Raw genomic sequence first — 17,494 nt, 5'->3', positions numbered from 1 at the left:
GAAATTGTTTTCTACGTAGAGCCCCAAATGCCAAGCCATTATGCATCCAATGTTTTGACTTGCTTGGGTAAACTTACAGTATACCCTTCACTTGAGTGTCATGTTTCCCACAGTTTACATTCAACAAGAATAACATATAAAAACGTTGCAATAGTATTTGAACCTTGAACCCTTTGAATGTGAACCATATTATGGCCTGGTTGTACTATGCCCTTTGAGGCTTCATAGACAGATTTTTTATTTGAAAAGTTGCAGCTTGACAATTACATTGTCTACTCATACAACACAACAATCGTTTGCCATGCAATTAAACTCTCTTACCATTGGCAAAAATCAACTCTGCTCAATGAAAGGGAATTATGCACTGTCCCCCACATGACTTGATATAACTTTGATTAAAGTTTTGTGTTTTGGTAAAAGTCTTTTGAAAAAATTTGAGGTGATTACAGGGTGCTAAGCAAAGATGGCATCTACCGCATTTATTCAGGTACAAATACCACAAATTGATATTCATTATGTATATATTTACCATGATATATTCAAGTGAGTGGATATTAATTCACTTTGCGGTGAGTGGAAACAGATGTTTCCACGTTAGGTAGTGAGAACCTAACCTGGTTATATGTGTCACACTCGTGCATTATTTTTCATGTGCCGTATGGTCAATGACTAAAATATTCATAGTTCAGATCTAAAAACAAATAAAAAAGACAAAACTGAAATTGAAAAAAAAAGTAAAAAGGTTGGTAAAAGATAATTTTAGTAAATTACCAAAATGGACTCCCTTCCTTTATTGCGCTGGCGCACGTATCTTTCTCCCAACAAGGACACGCAGCGTGGGGCCACCAGCCTTGATTTGCAAACAAACAGTCAGTTTGAGCTGAAGTGCCACTTATCAGTCACGAGCTAAGGTGAATGTTTGTTGAGAGGCAGGTTTAATAAACCTTTAAGAGGGAAAGCCGGTTGCAGGGAAAACCCAAGGAACTGCCACCACTTAATTTCCTTCGCCTGCCTTCCAAGCAGCATGTTGACTCTCTTCTCGATCTTGTTCATTTTCTCCATATTCTCCACAGCGACTACTGAAAGCAATGTCCAAGCAATGTTCGTATTCGGGGATTCAATCGTTGAAGCTGGGAACAACGTTTTTTTGGATACAGCCGCGAAATGCAACTACTTTCCGTATGGGGTAGATTTCCCATCGGGTGTTACAGGTAGGTGCACCAATGGAAAAACCCCGGCTGACTTACTGGGACTGTTGCTGGGGTTGCCTCATTTACTGCCGGTTTTCTACGACCCTCAAACCAGAGGAAGCTCCATTCTCGCCGGAGTAAACTATGCCTCTGATGGTGCGGGGATCCTTGATTCTACTCGCCAAAGTGTAAGCAGATCAATCTTTGTTTCTAGCAAAAGATGAGTCGCTGCCAACTTACTTTTTTACAAAGAAGTACCATGCTAGCTAATATATTCCTTGAGACGTACAAACAAGATGAGATGCTAGTTAGGAAGAAAAGAACACGTAACTAAGATAATATATCACCATAGTTCAGGTTTCCTACCTTAACAAAATGTGAAAATTCTTTGCAGCAACATGTCATATCTTTGAGCCACCAAATTGCGAACTTTGGGGAAACAACACTACCGGATCTGAAATCTCAATTGAATGGGAGCTTTGCACTCTCTTCCTATCTCTCTCAGAGTATATTCTTTTTCTTCATTGGTGGAGGCGATTACATGGCAAACTGCACCACATCATCAGGCGTGGCTGCAGAGTGTGACTTGCAGAGCCTAACAGAATTGCTCATTCGAAATTACACCAACCTCCTCACGGTACTCTCTCTGTCTCTCCTAAAAGATGCTTGAAGCGGGCTGCTTTAGTTCATGAAGTCCATACCTACTTCATGAGAACACGTATTTGGCACAGTTCCCACCACACACCTTGACCTTAATTAACTGAGAAATTGCTCATTTCTTCGGCCAATATAGTCTCCTTATATCTGTTGTTATCTTACTTTTTCTTCTATTCTATTCTACAGAGAGCATATGACTTTGGGGCACGAAAATTCGTGGTCTTTAATCTCCCGCAGGCTGGTTGTGCTCCTTTTTTTAAACGTCAGAACAATGGATCATGTGTGGATTTACTAAATGAGGGATCCACTTTGTTCAACAACGCACTCAGGCCCGCTCTAGAAAATCTAAGTGAGGACTTGCCGGGATTTTCTTTTGTCTACATCAACACGTCGGGAATCATCAATGAGATAATCAATGATCCAACTACTTACGGTATGCAATCTTTTGTTCATTTAATATATTCCAGAACACCATATAAATCTAACTTGTTTATGATCAATTTAAATTATGCTGTTCCATGCATGTGCATGGACATTAAACAATGCAGTTTAGCACATTATCTGAATATATTTAACTTGGACTTGGACACTACCAAAAGTACGTAAAAATGGTAAATCATGCACTAGAGCTGTTACATATAAACAAGTTTCTAACCAAGAAAATTTTCCTGCTATCTTAGGATTAAAGGTGACCAATGGAAGTTGCTGCTTCGCCGATCCCGATGGAATAAGGCCATTATGTGTTGAAGGAACAGAACCATGCCCAGATAGGAGCATCTATGCCTATTACGATGGGTCTCACCCCACAGAAGAGCTTTACATGCACCTGTCGACAAAAGCGTATTCGTCAGATCTCCAAACTGAAGCCTATCCCTTCAATGTTGAAGTGCTTGCCAACCTTAATATCTCACTGATGCTTATAGGGGCACCATCATTTCATACCCGTGACCATTAAGATCTAGAAACGAAGCCAATTTCAACTAGCACGGGATAGTTGATATCGACGTGATTTACATCTTGTTTGTCGGTTCTTCTCTTCTATCAAACTAACTCATGTGAGTTGGAACGATTTGCGTCTCATTTTTGCGCTTCTTTTCTACCAGTCCCGTTTGCATCAGAATTGTCCTTTTCTTTTGGGATGAATAATGCTGAGGAGGCCCTTGTATTGAAAGAAATATCAGAATGGTCCTTGGATATATTTTGCAGCCACGAGATCATTGAGATCCTTATGGCTAAAAGTGCGTACGTTGCAAAACATTACACAACATTTTTGCATGGTTTGGTGGAGATGTGGTGTTTGCATTTATGGGATAGATTGTGAAGCAACGTGTGAAATATTTTATCACAAATCGTTAAAATTATCTCAGAATCCTTCTAGTATATAAGGAAGAGGCATGAAATTCTACCTTTTTCACTGCTTTCACACGTATTTATATGGTATCAGAACGGGAGGCCTTTGATTGTTAAATCGATGATAAACAATGCATAACCTGCAAAAGATTGAATAGAGCCAACATCTTCGACAGCTACGTGTCTACTGGGATTGGAGATCCTGTTCACCATAAAAAAAAAACACTTAAAGCTGTTTGGTTTTAAGAACACCATCTAAGTGTTCCATGAATTGACCTCAAAATTAAAGTAGATTCATGAGACACTTGTTCAAGTGTTCCATAAATCTACTCTAATTTTAAAGCAAATGTTTCTGTTGCAAGTTTCTTGAGAAGGAGATTATTACTTCCATTTCTAAAAGATCTGGTTCAGCAAAATCTCGAGAAAGGAACTGTTGAAGATTGAGCTGGAGATGGAGACTGTTACGTTGAAGATTGAGCTGGAGATGGAGACTGTTACGTTGAAGATTTGCTTTATCTCCTAACAAAATCATCTCATTCGTTTCTAGTCCTTCCTTTTTCATTGTGACAAAATATGAAGAATGGGAACCATCTCTCGATATTGTATACTGAGCAGTCAATAGTGAAAAAAACACCAGTCTTCTTCTCCGTGGATGTTGGCTTTCATGCCGAACCACAAAAAATTGCTTTTCTTCTCGATAATCTTTCTTCTTGATGCTTTGAGTTCCTATTGTCAGATGACCCCTTTTAGGTACTCTAGTCGTCGTGGAAGAATACCTACGGTGAAGTACACATACTTTTATATTTTCTTGTTACTATAAAGGCGCCATTCTTAGCAGATCCATTTGCATGTTATTCTTATACAAAGCAACCGATACAAGAAAAAATGAAGAAAGAACGTTCAGTTGAAATTATAGTTCAGTTTCCGACTTGTTTTTTTACCATATCCACACCTAAAATCCGAATTTATTTCATATTGCACTTCTATGCATTTGGTTTTAGAGAATTAGATTAGGCTAGCAGTTACCATGACGCGAACGAATAGAGCCACCAGTCACCGATGCACAGAGTCCATCTTGTCACCATGCCGTCTCACTATGCAGGTAGAGCTCCCTCACCTGGCAGTGACACAGGTGCTTGCCGAAACGTAGTTACGCGCAATGGGGTGCAACATACACAGCCTTTTGTCTTGGGACCGACCCCCTCTTAAAGGTATATGTTTGCTGAAACCGTGGCCCACTTTTGGGGAATAAAGTATTCAGGCTCACCTTGCAACATTGGATTTACCTTTTCTAATTTAATCCATTTTTTATTTCTTTTAACATTTGTTCAAGCCAATTACTTCTGATAATGAAATAATGATATCGGGACATCCCATTAATGTAAATGTTATTGGAACACCAACAGAACAAAATTGAGCGTCTTCCACCACTAGGAGATGATAAGATACCACTTTAAATGAGCATTATCATATGAAATGATCCAATATTAGTGCATATAAAAAATAAAAATGCTTTGAAGCTAACAAGAACGTTAACATTGACTCATAAGTCATAATTAGATTCATGTAGCAACTGAATGACACCACTGGTAAATTGTAAGAACCCAAAAATAGTTGCAGGGACAAGGTGTGTAGCAAGTAGCCAATGTGAAATGATGATGAGGGTTTATCATTGTAGTAGAAGTTAAAGCAGCGATTATTTTGTGTTTATCATCCATGGTAATATAAGGAAGTAAAGTCATTTACCTGTACTAGAATTAACATTTGATTTACAGCAACATGGCAAAATCTAATAAAAATAATACACTTGTCTAAACTTATTGCCATAACTCTAAGTTGTTGATGTCTTCTTTTCTCATCTCCATAGGGGAGCGGAATCATCAATCTGTGCACATCTCCTACCACATTGCTAACATGTGAAATTACATAACACCAAAAATGCATTGTAAGGTGTTAAGCTTATTTAGGTTTTAGAAAGGTGTCATACTACGTTCATTCAAGTGGTTCAACCATAGTCACAAATAACATCTCGGAGTTTTAAATAGCCAGGTTTTTCTCGGGTATAATACAGCGAGCTTAAAAATATGAAAAAAGAACGAGAAAAAATGAGAAAATTAAAAAAAATAAAGTGAAAAACTAATAGCACAAACATCAAAAGATAACTACGTTTGAATCAAATAAAAAATAAAAAATGAAAAAAAGCCGTTTGACAATAGAAAACTAAAAAATGGAAAAAGTGAAAAAAACTAAAAAATGTGTTTTTTAATGTTTTTTTTCAAACACATTAAAAAAAAACATTTTTTTAATGTTTTAAAAGGCCAGTTAATTTATCATGTTTTTTAAAAATAAAACGTGGTCCTACACCTTTTTAGTGCATTCGACAAGTAGCATCTGAAAATTACTTTTGCCAGAAAAACCGACGTGGATTCTGAATAGGCTTATGCGGTACGAATGGCAGAAAATTCTTTTGCACCGCGTAGGTTGGTAGACGCTATTAAATGCAAATAAATGGTTGTAGTTCAACGTTCTTGAGGTACGGTAAACTTCTCATTTCTAATAAATTTAACTTGGAACCAGTTTCGTGTAATTTATGACATTTGAACCTCCGTCTAGAAAAACCAACACAAAAGAATGTATTTCAAGTGATATATACTTGAAAATAAAGAAATACAAAATAACGTGCAAAATAAAAATATCGCATCGTTGTGGTAATCTTTCTTCCTCTTTTCCTTTTCATAAAAGAAAATTAAAATATTTTAAAATGCTGAAGTGTTTTACCATGATTTGAGTGAGTTGATATTAATTCACTTGCAGCACTCAGTCCAATGTTTCCACTTTTTGGTAGGAAGAAGGATGCGCAGCCTGGGGCCACCAACCCTAATTTGCCGACAAACAGCCAATTTGTGCTGGAGTGACTTGCCATTCTCGAGCCAATCTCATACATGCAAACAATTGCGACACAAAATCCAAACCCAAAATTTTGCTACTTGGCTTGTTGTTGGACCGCAGGCAATCTTTGTATTATGGATCAGCCGATTTGGTTGGCGAAATGCCAGACCTCACTAATAAATAGAAAGTTGGATCTACAATAGATCTCATCTCACCTGAATCACTCCTTCTATCCTCTTGAGGAGAAGTTTGGTTTCAAACTCACGTTCGAAGAGGAGGAATATGTCATTCTATTATGCTTTGGATGATCCACATCTCCGCATCAAGCATTAGACACATTGAACTATTCACCTGGCTGAATTGTCTCAGATCGGCTGAATGTCTGGGTAATGCATTGATTTTCACATCACAAGTAGCTGTGAGCAGAGGCGGAGCTAGAAATTTTTCATGAGGGGCCAAATTAAAGTTTATAAAATTTGACTAGGGCCGAAATATCACTTTTTAAAATTTTTATATAGAAACTTCCTAAAATTTATATATATATATTTTTTAAATTTTTATATATAAAATTCCTAAAATTTATATATATATATTTAAAAAATTTTTTTTTGGGGTGGGGCTAAGGCCAAAGCAAACACTACCTTGGCTCCGCCCTTTGACTGTGAGGCGCTTGATCAGCTTGAACGGGCACCAGATACCTGTACACCAAGTTTTGACATTAAGTGAAGTCCGGTGTTCGTGATAGTCTTAGTTTACAATTAACGTGTAAATAAAGTAAATGGGATTACTTGATTTGGGAATTTCTTGCTCTTGGCTTATAATTCATATTTTTTACATTAATGTTGACAAGAGCGGCGATTTCTTATAAAGGCTGCCCACTAAGGGCATCAAATGCACTTCTATTGAGCTGAATAAAAAGGGAATTCAATCGACAAAAATAAACTTAGTGATAAATGGTGATCATATATATACCGAGAAATTAAAACTCATATGTAACTTCTTTCGTTTCTTGCGTGCTTCAACATAATTTCCTTCAAATAGATCACAAAACGTAGTTTCTTTCAAACTTCAAGCACTAAGTAAGCCTAGAAATGAAACTTTTCATGTTATCTATTTTTTTTTTTGTGATTGCTTTAGTGTAACCTGGCAAACAAGGTGACTAGACCTTCATATGCTTTTCTTACGTCCAACCAATAATTTTCATTGCTTCAACAGTTGATTACGAACACACATGCATACATAAAGCTACCAGACCTTCATATACTTTTCCCGAGTGGCGTAGCATAGCTGGTCGGAACGATGGAGTAGTAAAAGTCCAGTTGTATTGCTGCAAGGGCTACTCCTCTAAAAGGCAAACAGTAGATTTACAACACTCAAGTTGACAGGTATATCACCCTCCACCTACGTCCTGAAACAGACTTGGACCCTTCGGACAAGCAAAAATGAGGAGGGGCTTCGGCCGGTTTGGTGTATCCCTCTTCTTCCACTAGACCTTCATGTACGAGACTTGATAAGAATAGTTTGTGCTGCTGATCTAAGCAGATTAAATGGTGGATATTAAATTGAAAAGGAGATTTCCTGCCCGTCAAACGGGCCCTAAAGGAGGAGAAAGAGAAATAAAGAGAAAGAGGAAAGTACATCAGTTTCTTTCAGAGTGTGGTTAATAGTCTTAAATCTCAGATTTGAGGTTGATTCAGGGTCCCCTTTTATGCGAAAGCCATAATATGCACAAACTCCGGATTTGACCATCATGTGAGAAAAAGGATTTGAGATCCTCAACTCAGAGTCAAAACCTCAGGTTTAAGGTCAGATGGAAGGGAGGTCTGACCTTAAACCTACAGATCTGAAATTCTAAAAAATTTTAAATCACATCAGATATCTTACTAGAGACTATCAAACGCCCATAGCACTTGCTTCATTTAAGGGTATTTGCAAGCCTTTCAAATTTTTATTCTGTCATCAGCCTTTTGCATAACTTTTTAATGATCAGGTCCTGGCAATAGGGCTTTCTAATATGTGAGATTTTATAATTTCAGACTATGAAATATGAACCAACGCCTACTCAGTCAAACTATAATACAATTCATAAAACCAATTGAGCGGTTGAGAGTGTGGAGTTATCGCCTGCATAAATCGCCAAAGAAAGTCTAATGCAGCTGTCAATCATCAATCATGCATCTCTTGATACACGAAAGATAATAATGCTTCGTTCAATTCTTCTGCTTCTCTGATCACTATCCAAATTGGCAAGCCTGTTGTTGGTGAACCTCAGAGATTCCCTCTTTCTCAAGGCAAAATTAAGGCTTGTTCAGTTTATACAAATTTCAGTAAGAAATGCTTCCCACTACGTTTTCTACATGTGATGACCCGTTTCCATGATTTGTAACCTTTCTGAATCCACGAATTGGAATGGATTTGAATTAAATGTATCATTTACTATATCCCCATTTCTCAGATGTCCAACTTTTGAATGCGAAGAAGAAAAGTCCATAACATATACATGCTAATTTGGATTTTAAATTTGAAATTGAATCCAACTTTTATCACATTGAATTTGAACTTTAAATATACAATAACAGGATCTGAACCACACGTACTATTATATATTAAAAACTGATTTTCAAAATATTGGCATTCATCTGCAGGATTCAACCAATCTTGGCTGGGCGAAAGTGACTTACTCTCATGATCAAACAAAGTTTGCAGAAATATGGTCGCCTTCTCTTCTGATCACCTGCAGTATGTTTACCGTCTCTGCCAAAGATACGGAATGAAAGTTTCAATATCTTCGGCCCGGCCCGATGTTCGAACCTAGTTTCTTTGTGTCAGTAAACTGACAATTACCAACCTTTTTTTGTGTCATCAAGAAATTTCTCATTTTTTAGTATAATTTATCATGTTGATTATTCCAAATATTGGCAATACAAATTTTTAGTACAAAAGATACAATTCTTTTGTATCTAATCTGTCTGGAGTCCAAGTAAGAGACTTGTATTGCGATTCATGCCTTCATTGGCAATAAACTAAACCTTGTAATCTGCCCTAATTCATTTCCTTCGGACCCTCACTTCAGGAACGTCACTCAAGATTAACTTTTAGTGATCAATTAACCAACGAGCACAGAATCACCGTTATTAAAAAAATTTCAAGAATGCACACTTGAAACAGAAAACAAACAGAAGAATAAATCGTGTAAATAAAAATAGCGCAACTTTGTTATGATTCTTCCTCCTTTTCCTAAAAAAAAAACACGAGCTGCTGGTACCGTGGTTCCTATGCTGCCACATTTCCCGCTCCATTTCTTTTAGTGCTTCAACCGGTCGGATCCCCTGGCGAGAAAAGGGCGTATGGTTTCTGATTATGCAGTAGTAAGATCTGAGCAAGTCATATCCAATGGTGATTTCTATTTCATATATCCCCCCATTCTTTGAGAGAATTTTTATTTATTGGCGAAGAGGTGAAGAAATATATTCATCATACTATTCCAATATGAACAGGAGAAGGAATTAACGCCTCATTCTAGTACTAGTTTTAAAGATTAGAGAGAAGAATGAGAAAGCACAGGATATACATGGTTCCACTTGTATGCCTACATCCACGGGAAGCAAGGGAGAGCTCACATTGTATATTTCTCTTCTTTGTTGTTTCACTTTGCAATCACTATTTAACGTGAGTGAATACAATAGTTACAAGGCAAGAAATCATGGAAAGAAAAATTAACGGCAATCCATGGTGGGCAACTTTCAATATAGGTAACACTATCCAACTCATCATGGAAATACCATGAATAGCATTGCCATAACGAGCCTCCTGAAGATCCGTTTCAGCACTCTCCCTCAAGTTGGGAGTGTATGTTAACGACTCCCAACTTCATCATAGTGCTTCTAAGTTTTTCTCTCGTAACTGCTTTGGTGAAGATATCGGCATATTGTTCCTCATTTCTGACAAAAGGAGTGATGATTTCTTTGTTTTGAACCTTGTCGCGTATAAAGTGACAATCAGTTTCAATATGTTTTGTCATTTCATGAAAAACTGAGTTTGCGGCTACATGTATTGCAGCTTAATTACCACAATACAACTTCAAAAGACGAGATTGTTCAAAGCTTATTTCCTTTAGCAACGCTTTGAGCCAAATGAGTTCACATGTAGTGTTTGCCATTGCTCTATATTCAGCCTCGGCGCTGGATCTTGAAATCACTTTCTGTTTTTTACTTTTTCATGAGACCAAATTGCCCCCAACCATAATAAAAAACCCTGTAGTTGACTTTCTGTTGACACACTTTCAGCCTAGTCTACATCTGAGAAACCTTCTATATCGATATTTTCAATTCGCTTCATCCAAATACTACGTCCTGGAGCTTCTTTTAAGTACCTTAAAATTCGATCAATAGCAGAAAAATGAACTCGTTGGGGGACATGCATATATTTGCTTACTTCACTAACTGCATAGGTAATGTCAGGCCTTGTAACAAGTCAAATATATCACTTTTCCAACAATATGTTGATACTGTTTTGCATTTTGTATTGATTCTTCACATCTTTCTTGTCAAGTTTGTGATTTACCTCTATTGGTGTGACTGCTGGCTTCGCTCCAAGTTTCTCTGTTTCCTTCAATAGATCAAGAGCATATTTTCGTTGGGATAAATATATACCTTTCTTAGAGTGACTTACCTCTATTCCTAGGAAGTATTTCAATCTTCCTAGATCTTTTATCTCGAGCTTTTGATAAAGATATCATTTGGTCTTCTCAACTGTACTCTTGGAATCGCCTATGATGACAATATCATCCACATAAACAAGGACCAAAATAGTTTTATTTTGGTAATGATGAATGAATAATGAGTTGTCTGAAACACCGCATTTGTACCGAAATTCGATCAAGGCAGAATTGAGCTTTGAGTACCAAGCTCGCGGGAATAGTTTGAGTCCATAGATAGACTTCTACAATTTGCAAACAAGATTTTTCTGGTTTTCATAATTGAGGCCTTGAGGAATTTTCATGTAGACTTCTTCTTGTGAATCACCCTGAAGGAAAGTGTTTTTTACGTCAAGCTGAAATAAATTCCACTCACAATTGCAAGCAATAGATATTAGGGTACGAAGAGTTGTCATCTTTGCCACTGGGGCAAAGGTTTATGTATAGTCAATCCCTTCTGTTTGAGAGAAACCTCGAGCAACAAAATGAACTTTATGTCTGTCAAGAGTTCCATCATTACGAAATTTCAGTTTAAATACCCATTTACAACTGACGGGTTTTTTACCTAGAGGAAGATGGATGAGTTCCCATGTCTCATTTTTTGTTAGAGCATCTAATTCGTTCCTTATGGCTTTTTTCCAACAGGGATCTTGAACAGCCTATTCAAATGTTCCTGGTTTAGAAATTTTGTTTAACTGCATAAAATGGTTGTCTGAGTTTGAGAGAAAGCACCATAATCAATGCAGGCTTTTATCAGTTTTAACTGCACTGCTCATAGCAAAATCTTTGTATCGTTCGGGCTGTTAACAAAGCCTTTCTGAGCGCCGAAGAATGTTCTCTTGCTTTGTCTCAGCTGCAGTAGCTTGCCATGAATGATGTTGGTGAATCCTTTCCGATCGCCGCATGGTGTTTTTTGGCTGTGTTTCAGTTGCAACGATTTGTCGTGAGTCACTATCAACTCTTTCAATGATAGGAGTGGTATCTTCATTATTTTGGACTTGGGTAGAAACTTTACCATTCTCAACGTCAGCCATAGTAAAAACATTAGGAAGAGGGAGAGACTGAAATTTTGAGTTTATTTTCTCCCTTTGAGGATGAACTTGTGTCTCCCCTTGAGGACGATTTTCAAAAAAATACATTTTTCTTGAAACCATATCAAAGCATCTATACCCTTTCTTGGTAGGGGAATATCCGAAAAACACACATTTTATGACATGAGGCTATAACTTGTTTCGATGTTTGGAAGATTTCCAAACATATACAATGCACCCAAACTTTCTAAGATGTTCAATAGTGTGTTTCATTCCTTTACGAACTTCAATAGGGGATCTATTTTCAAGGTAGTGTCTTGGTTACTTGTTTATAATATAGTTGGCTGCTGAAATTACTTCACTCCAAAAAACATTACGGAACATTGTTTTGGAAAAGCAACGCACAGGTCACTTCAAGTAAATGCCTATTTCTTTTTTCAAAATTTCGTTTTGTTGAGGTGTTTCTCTACATGTAGTCTGGTGGTGTATACCAACCTCGTTGACAAAGGACTCAAAATTCTTGTTTATATATTCAGTCCCATTGTCCATCCGTAAGGTTTCAATTTTTGTCCCAAACTGAGTGACTACCATGTTGTAAAATATTTGGAATTTAGAAAACACCTTGTCCTTGGTTTTTAAGAAATATATCTAACCGACACAAGAATAATAATCAATGAAAGATAAGTAGTACTTAAAACCATTATATGAATCAAGAGGGGCTGGTCCCCAAACGTTTGAGTGAACAATCTCAAAAGCTGACTTAGTAGTACTTTCAGAGGAAGAAAATGGTGGCTGGGTTAACTTGGCATACCGGCACACCTCACAAGTATTGCAATAAAAAAATATTCCAGGCTTCAAGGAATTTAAAACATAATTTGATGGATGCCCCAACCTCAAATGCCATTTTTCTCATTTAGTCTTGTTTGTAGTGGCCGCAAGTGCCTTATTTCTGCAATTCAAGTAATAGAGATCGCGAAATTCGTCCCCTTCATCAATCGTCTTCCCGGTGATCCAATCCTGAAACAAAACCTTTGAGGGCGAGAAAATCACATCACAATTGTAATTCTTTGTTATCTTGCTGGCAAACATAGGATTGGAAGCCAAATCAGGCATATATAAAACATCAATAGAACCCTTCTTCTCAAAAAATTGTTCAACTCCCTTTCCTGTGATGCTAACATTGCCCCCATTAGCTATAGTGCAGGTTTTATATAAGAGACACCTTCTGTCACGGGCCGACAACTCCAGACCATGCGGCACGGCAAACTCTCGCCAGTAAGCCGCAAGCCTTCGCCTCATTCAAGTGGGCGCAGATCACTTGAACGCTTTCTCGAAAACAAAGGACACAAATTTGCACAAAGAGTGTGAAAAGAAAACTCGCAATATATTTCACTTCAGAGAGAAGAGTACATCACGAGGGAAAGCAAGTAAGCTATTACACTTTACTTACAAGGATGGCCGAAGCCGCTTACAGAATTCCCGATGCCGACCATCCAAAACAAGGAATCCCAATATCACACTTAGGGAGCCGTTTTGGGAGGGTACTCCGACATAGGTGAACAAACTAGCTTACACCAAGACTCAACATAAGCAAAGCAAATACAGCAAAAGTAAAGGACTGTACAGACTCTAGACGCAGGGGAACAGGCTCCCCCCTTCAAATCAAGCGCCGGCCTCGGCGCTAACAGCTTCATGGTAGGTCTGGACTTCTTCTGGATGACTTCGCTTGAAGCGGAAGGCATACTCCCATGTTGGCTGATCATCATCTACCCACTTGACCAAGTATCGCTTCGGTTCACCAAGATAGTTCACTTTGTGTCGAAGGATTTGGTCCAACTGACGGTCACTGGCACGCCGGGTAGATGGAGCGCGTTGCAAAATTGGTTCTCTCCGGGGCTGGCTTCTCTCCGGGTCTTCAGTATCGGCATAGAAGGGCTTGAGGTTGCAGACATGAAACACTGAATGCACCTTGAAGTCTGGCGGCAGATCTAATTTGTATGCCAACTTCCCAATTCTTTTGACCACAGTGAATGGCCCTTCGGACTTTCTGATCAACGCTCGGTGTCGCCCACGGAAGATGCCCGAACGGTCTGGGTAAAGCTTGACAAGAACTTGGTCTCCCACTCGAAACTCGGCAGGTCTCCGATTCTTGTCAACCCACTTCTTCATCTTCTTGGCGGCCTTGTGCAAGAACGCCTTAGCAATCTCCGTCTGTTCCTGCCAGTCTATGACAAACTGGTAGGCAAAGCTGGGTCTTCCCTTCTCTTGGGCCGCAACTGTGTGAGGCATCAACGGCTGCTGCCCGGTGGCTACTTCGAAGGGGCTGTGGCCTGAAGACTCGCTCTTCTGCAAGTTGTAACAGAATTGGGCCACATCGAGCAGCTTTACCCAGTTCTTCTGGTTGGTGCTGACAAAGTGACGCAGGTACTGTTCCAACAAAGCATTGATGCGTTCCGTCTGGCCATCAGTCTGAGGGTGGAAGCTTGTGGAAAACAGCAAGTCTGAGCCTAGCAACCGAAACACTTCACGCCAAAACTTGTCCGTGAAGCGAGCATTGCGATCACTCACAATACTCTTCGGCACACCCCAGTACTTAACAATGTTCTTCACAAACATCTCCGCCGTCTTCTCCGCTGGACTCTCCTTTGTAGTTGGGATGAACGTGGCATACTTAGAAAACCTGTCCACAACAACAAAGATAGAGCTGTAGCCATCAACTCGAGGTAAACTCACAATGAATTCCATGGAGATGCTTTCCCACGGACGTTCTCGAATAGGAAGAGGTTCGAGCAGGCCGGCAGGCTTCTGATTAGTCCCTTTGTCCTGCTGGCAGATGAGGCAAGTCTTTACATACGCCTCCACATCATCACGCATCTGAGGCCAATAGTAGCCACGTTCAAGAAGGGCCAGAGTCCGCTCCTGGCCTGGATGGCCAGCCCAAAGCGTATCATGGCACTCCTTTGTTAGCTCCCTTCGGAGATTGCCCCACTTCGGCACGAAAACTCGTCCGCCCTTGGTGAGGAGCAATCCATCTCGCAGCCAGAATCTCCGAGTCTTCCCCGCTTCAGCCAAGGCAACCAAGTGTTAGGCCGCTGAGTCTTGCCGCATCCCTTCACGAACCCGCTCGAGGAGCGCGCCCTCCAACTGTGCTTCGGAGGTCCCCGCCCGATAGGCTGCAAGTTCTACCTTTCTACTCAACGCATCCGCTACCACGTTGGTCTTCCCAACCTTGTACTCCAGAGCGAAATCAAACTCTGCCAAGAATTCCTGCCAACGAGCCTGCTTGGGAGTTAGCTTCTTTTGAGTCTTGAAGTAACTCGTGGCCACATTGTCCGTCTTAACAACGAACTCTGCCCCCAGTAGGTAGTGCCTCCATATGCGCAAGCAATGCACAATGGCGGTCATCTCCCGTTCATGCACCGTGTACCGCTTTTCAGGGTCCTTCAACTTCCGACTCTCATAGGCAATTGGATGACCGTCCTGCATCAATACCCCACCAATGGCAAAATCTGAGGCGTCTGTGTGTACTTCAAAGGGCTTGGAGTGATCTGGCAACCTGAGGACGGGCTCTTGTACAAGGGCACGCTTCAGGCCTTCAAAGGCATCCTGGGCGGACTGAGTCCAAATCCAGAATCTATTCTTCTTAAGTAGGTCAGTGAGGGGCGCCGCTATCAATGAGTACCCCGTGATGAACCGTCGATAGTAATTAGCTAACCCAAGAAAGGACCGCAATTCAGGCACATTTGAGGGTGGCTTCCATTCTTGAACAGCCTTCACTTTCTCCGGATCCATTCGCAGCTGGCCATTCCCTACAATGTGGCCGAGGAAACTGATCTCCCGCTGTCCAAAGAGACACTTCTCCTTCTTCACGAAGAGATCATTTTCTTTAAGTACTTGGAACACCGTCTTCAAGTGACTGACGTGCTCCTCAAGATCGCTGATAAAGACCACAATGTCATCAAGGTAGACCACCACAAACTTGTCAAGGTAGGGGTAGAATATTTTGTTCATTAGAGTCGAGAAAGTTGCAGGGGCATTCGTCAATCCGAATGGCATGACTAGGAACTCATATGCTCCATAGCGGGTGACGCAAGTGGTCTTTGGTTCATCACCTTCCACAATCCTGACCTGCCAGTAGCCGGAATGAAGGTCCAACTTAGAGAAGATCCTCGCCTTCCCCAATTGATCGAACAAGTCTGCAATGAGGGGCAAAGGATACTTGTTCTTCACCGTCACCTTGTTCAAGGCACGGTAATCCACACAGAGTCGCTTAGAGCCATCGTGTTTCGTTTGGAACAATACAGGAGCTCTGAATGGTGCCTTAGAGGGGCGGATGATCCCTGACTCAAGCATGTCATCAAGCTGCCTTCGCAGCTCCTTCAATTCGGCTGGTCCCATTCTGTAGGGGACCATAGCTGGTGGCTTGGCTCCGGGAACCAAGTCAATTTCATGATCAACTTCACGCCTTGGGGGTAGGCGCTTGGGCAGCTCGGGGGGCATCACTCCCTCGAACTGCTTGAGGACCGGGGCTAGTCCCGGCGGAATGACACTCGGCTAAGGGTCATCTTCTTCTAGACGTACGGCCACGAGGAATGTTTGTTCCCCATGACGCACGCCTTTCTTCAGTTGCATGGCCGACAACATCGGCTGAGACTTGTATCTGAGAGAGTGGCAGTGCACTGTGTGGGACTGATCCGCACCCATCAACGTCAATGTGTTGGTTTTTGGCAACATCATTGCATTTTGGCCTCGAAGAAACTCCATCCCCAAAATCACCTTGAAGTCGTCCAGAGGTACTACGGAGAAGTTGGTGACTCCCGTCCAGCCTTGAATCTGAACTGTTACACCCTTCGCTTCTCTCAGGATGGGCCTGGCTTCAGAGTTCACCGTTTTAAGGGTCCTCTGCTGCGGCACAGGCTTCAATCCCACTCGCTCCGCCTCCTCTTTCGAGACGAAGTTATGTGTAGCTCCGGAGTCTACCATCGCAACAATAGACGTTCCATTCAGAGTGACGTCTAGGTACATTAGTTCCTTATTTACCAAACTGCTAGACGCTGCGCGGCTTTGCACAGCATTGATCGTCTGAGCGGCACCCATTCGTGTCTGCCCTTCCTCGGTCTCGTCTTCAGTGGCCCTTACGGCATTGGCCTGCCCGGTAGGTCTCACCCTCTTCGAACAGACGCGCGCTTGGTGCTTACCTCCGCAGACCCAGCAAGTTACTTCCCTTGGTGGCCCAGTGTAATCCTTGCGAAAGAAGGTTTTTCTCTCGGTTGGCTTCTGGAACACCGATTCATTTTTGTTGTGGTCTCGCCGGTCATCTCTCTTACCGCCGTGGTCGGACTTCTTCGCAGCCTTGAAGGTATCAGTGTAGCTTTTGCGTTGGGTATCTGCCAAGCGCAAGGCTGCCACATATGCTTGCTCCAAGGTCTCTGGGTTCGATCTCTCCACGTCGGTTTGGGCCCAAGATTGGAGCCCTATGATGAACCAGTGAAGTTTGTCTTTTTCTGGCATCATAAGCACATCCAACATGACATTCTGATAAGCCCGGATGTAATCCCTCAAGGCGCCAGTTTGCTTTAGGTTTGCAACCAACCTATAAGCATGTCTTTCGGCATCGACAGACATAAAGTACCCCTTCAACTGTTTGCGGAAGTCGTCGAAGGTAGTAATTGTGCAATCAC

The 17,494-nt window shown here is 40.9% G+C and overlaps 1 protein-coding gene across 1 annotated transcript in view; it reads left to right on the top strand.

Annotated features, from left to right (window-relative positions):
* The first annotated feature begins 962 nt into the window (after window positions 1–962).
* LOC116255515 (GDSL esterase/lipase At1g71691-like) overlaps window positions 963–17,494 on the top strand; it is a 40,107-nt gene continuing 23,575 nt past the window's right edge. The window contains exons 1-2 of the mRNA XM_050078380.1: window positions 963–1,378; window positions 1,585–1,827. Of these exons, the coding sequence (XP_049934337.1) occupies window positions 1,025–1,378; window positions 1,585–1,827 (597 nt within the window). The 5' untranslated portion in view covers window positions 963–1,024. The remainder of the gene's footprint in view (window positions 1,379–1,584; window positions 1,828–17,494) is intronic.

The sequence above is a fragment of the Nymphaea colorata genome, chromosome 6 (assembly GCF_008831285.2).
Source record: "Nymphaea colorata isolate Beijing-Zhang1983 chromosome 6, ASM883128v2, whole genome shotgun sequence".
Lineage (NCBI taxonomy): Eukaryota > Viridiplantae > Streptophyta > Magnoliopsida > Nymphaeales > Nymphaeaceae > Nymphaea > Nymphaea colorata.
Note: the sequence above shows the minus strand (reverse complement) of the source record. Positions and strands in the feature narration are given on the sequence as shown.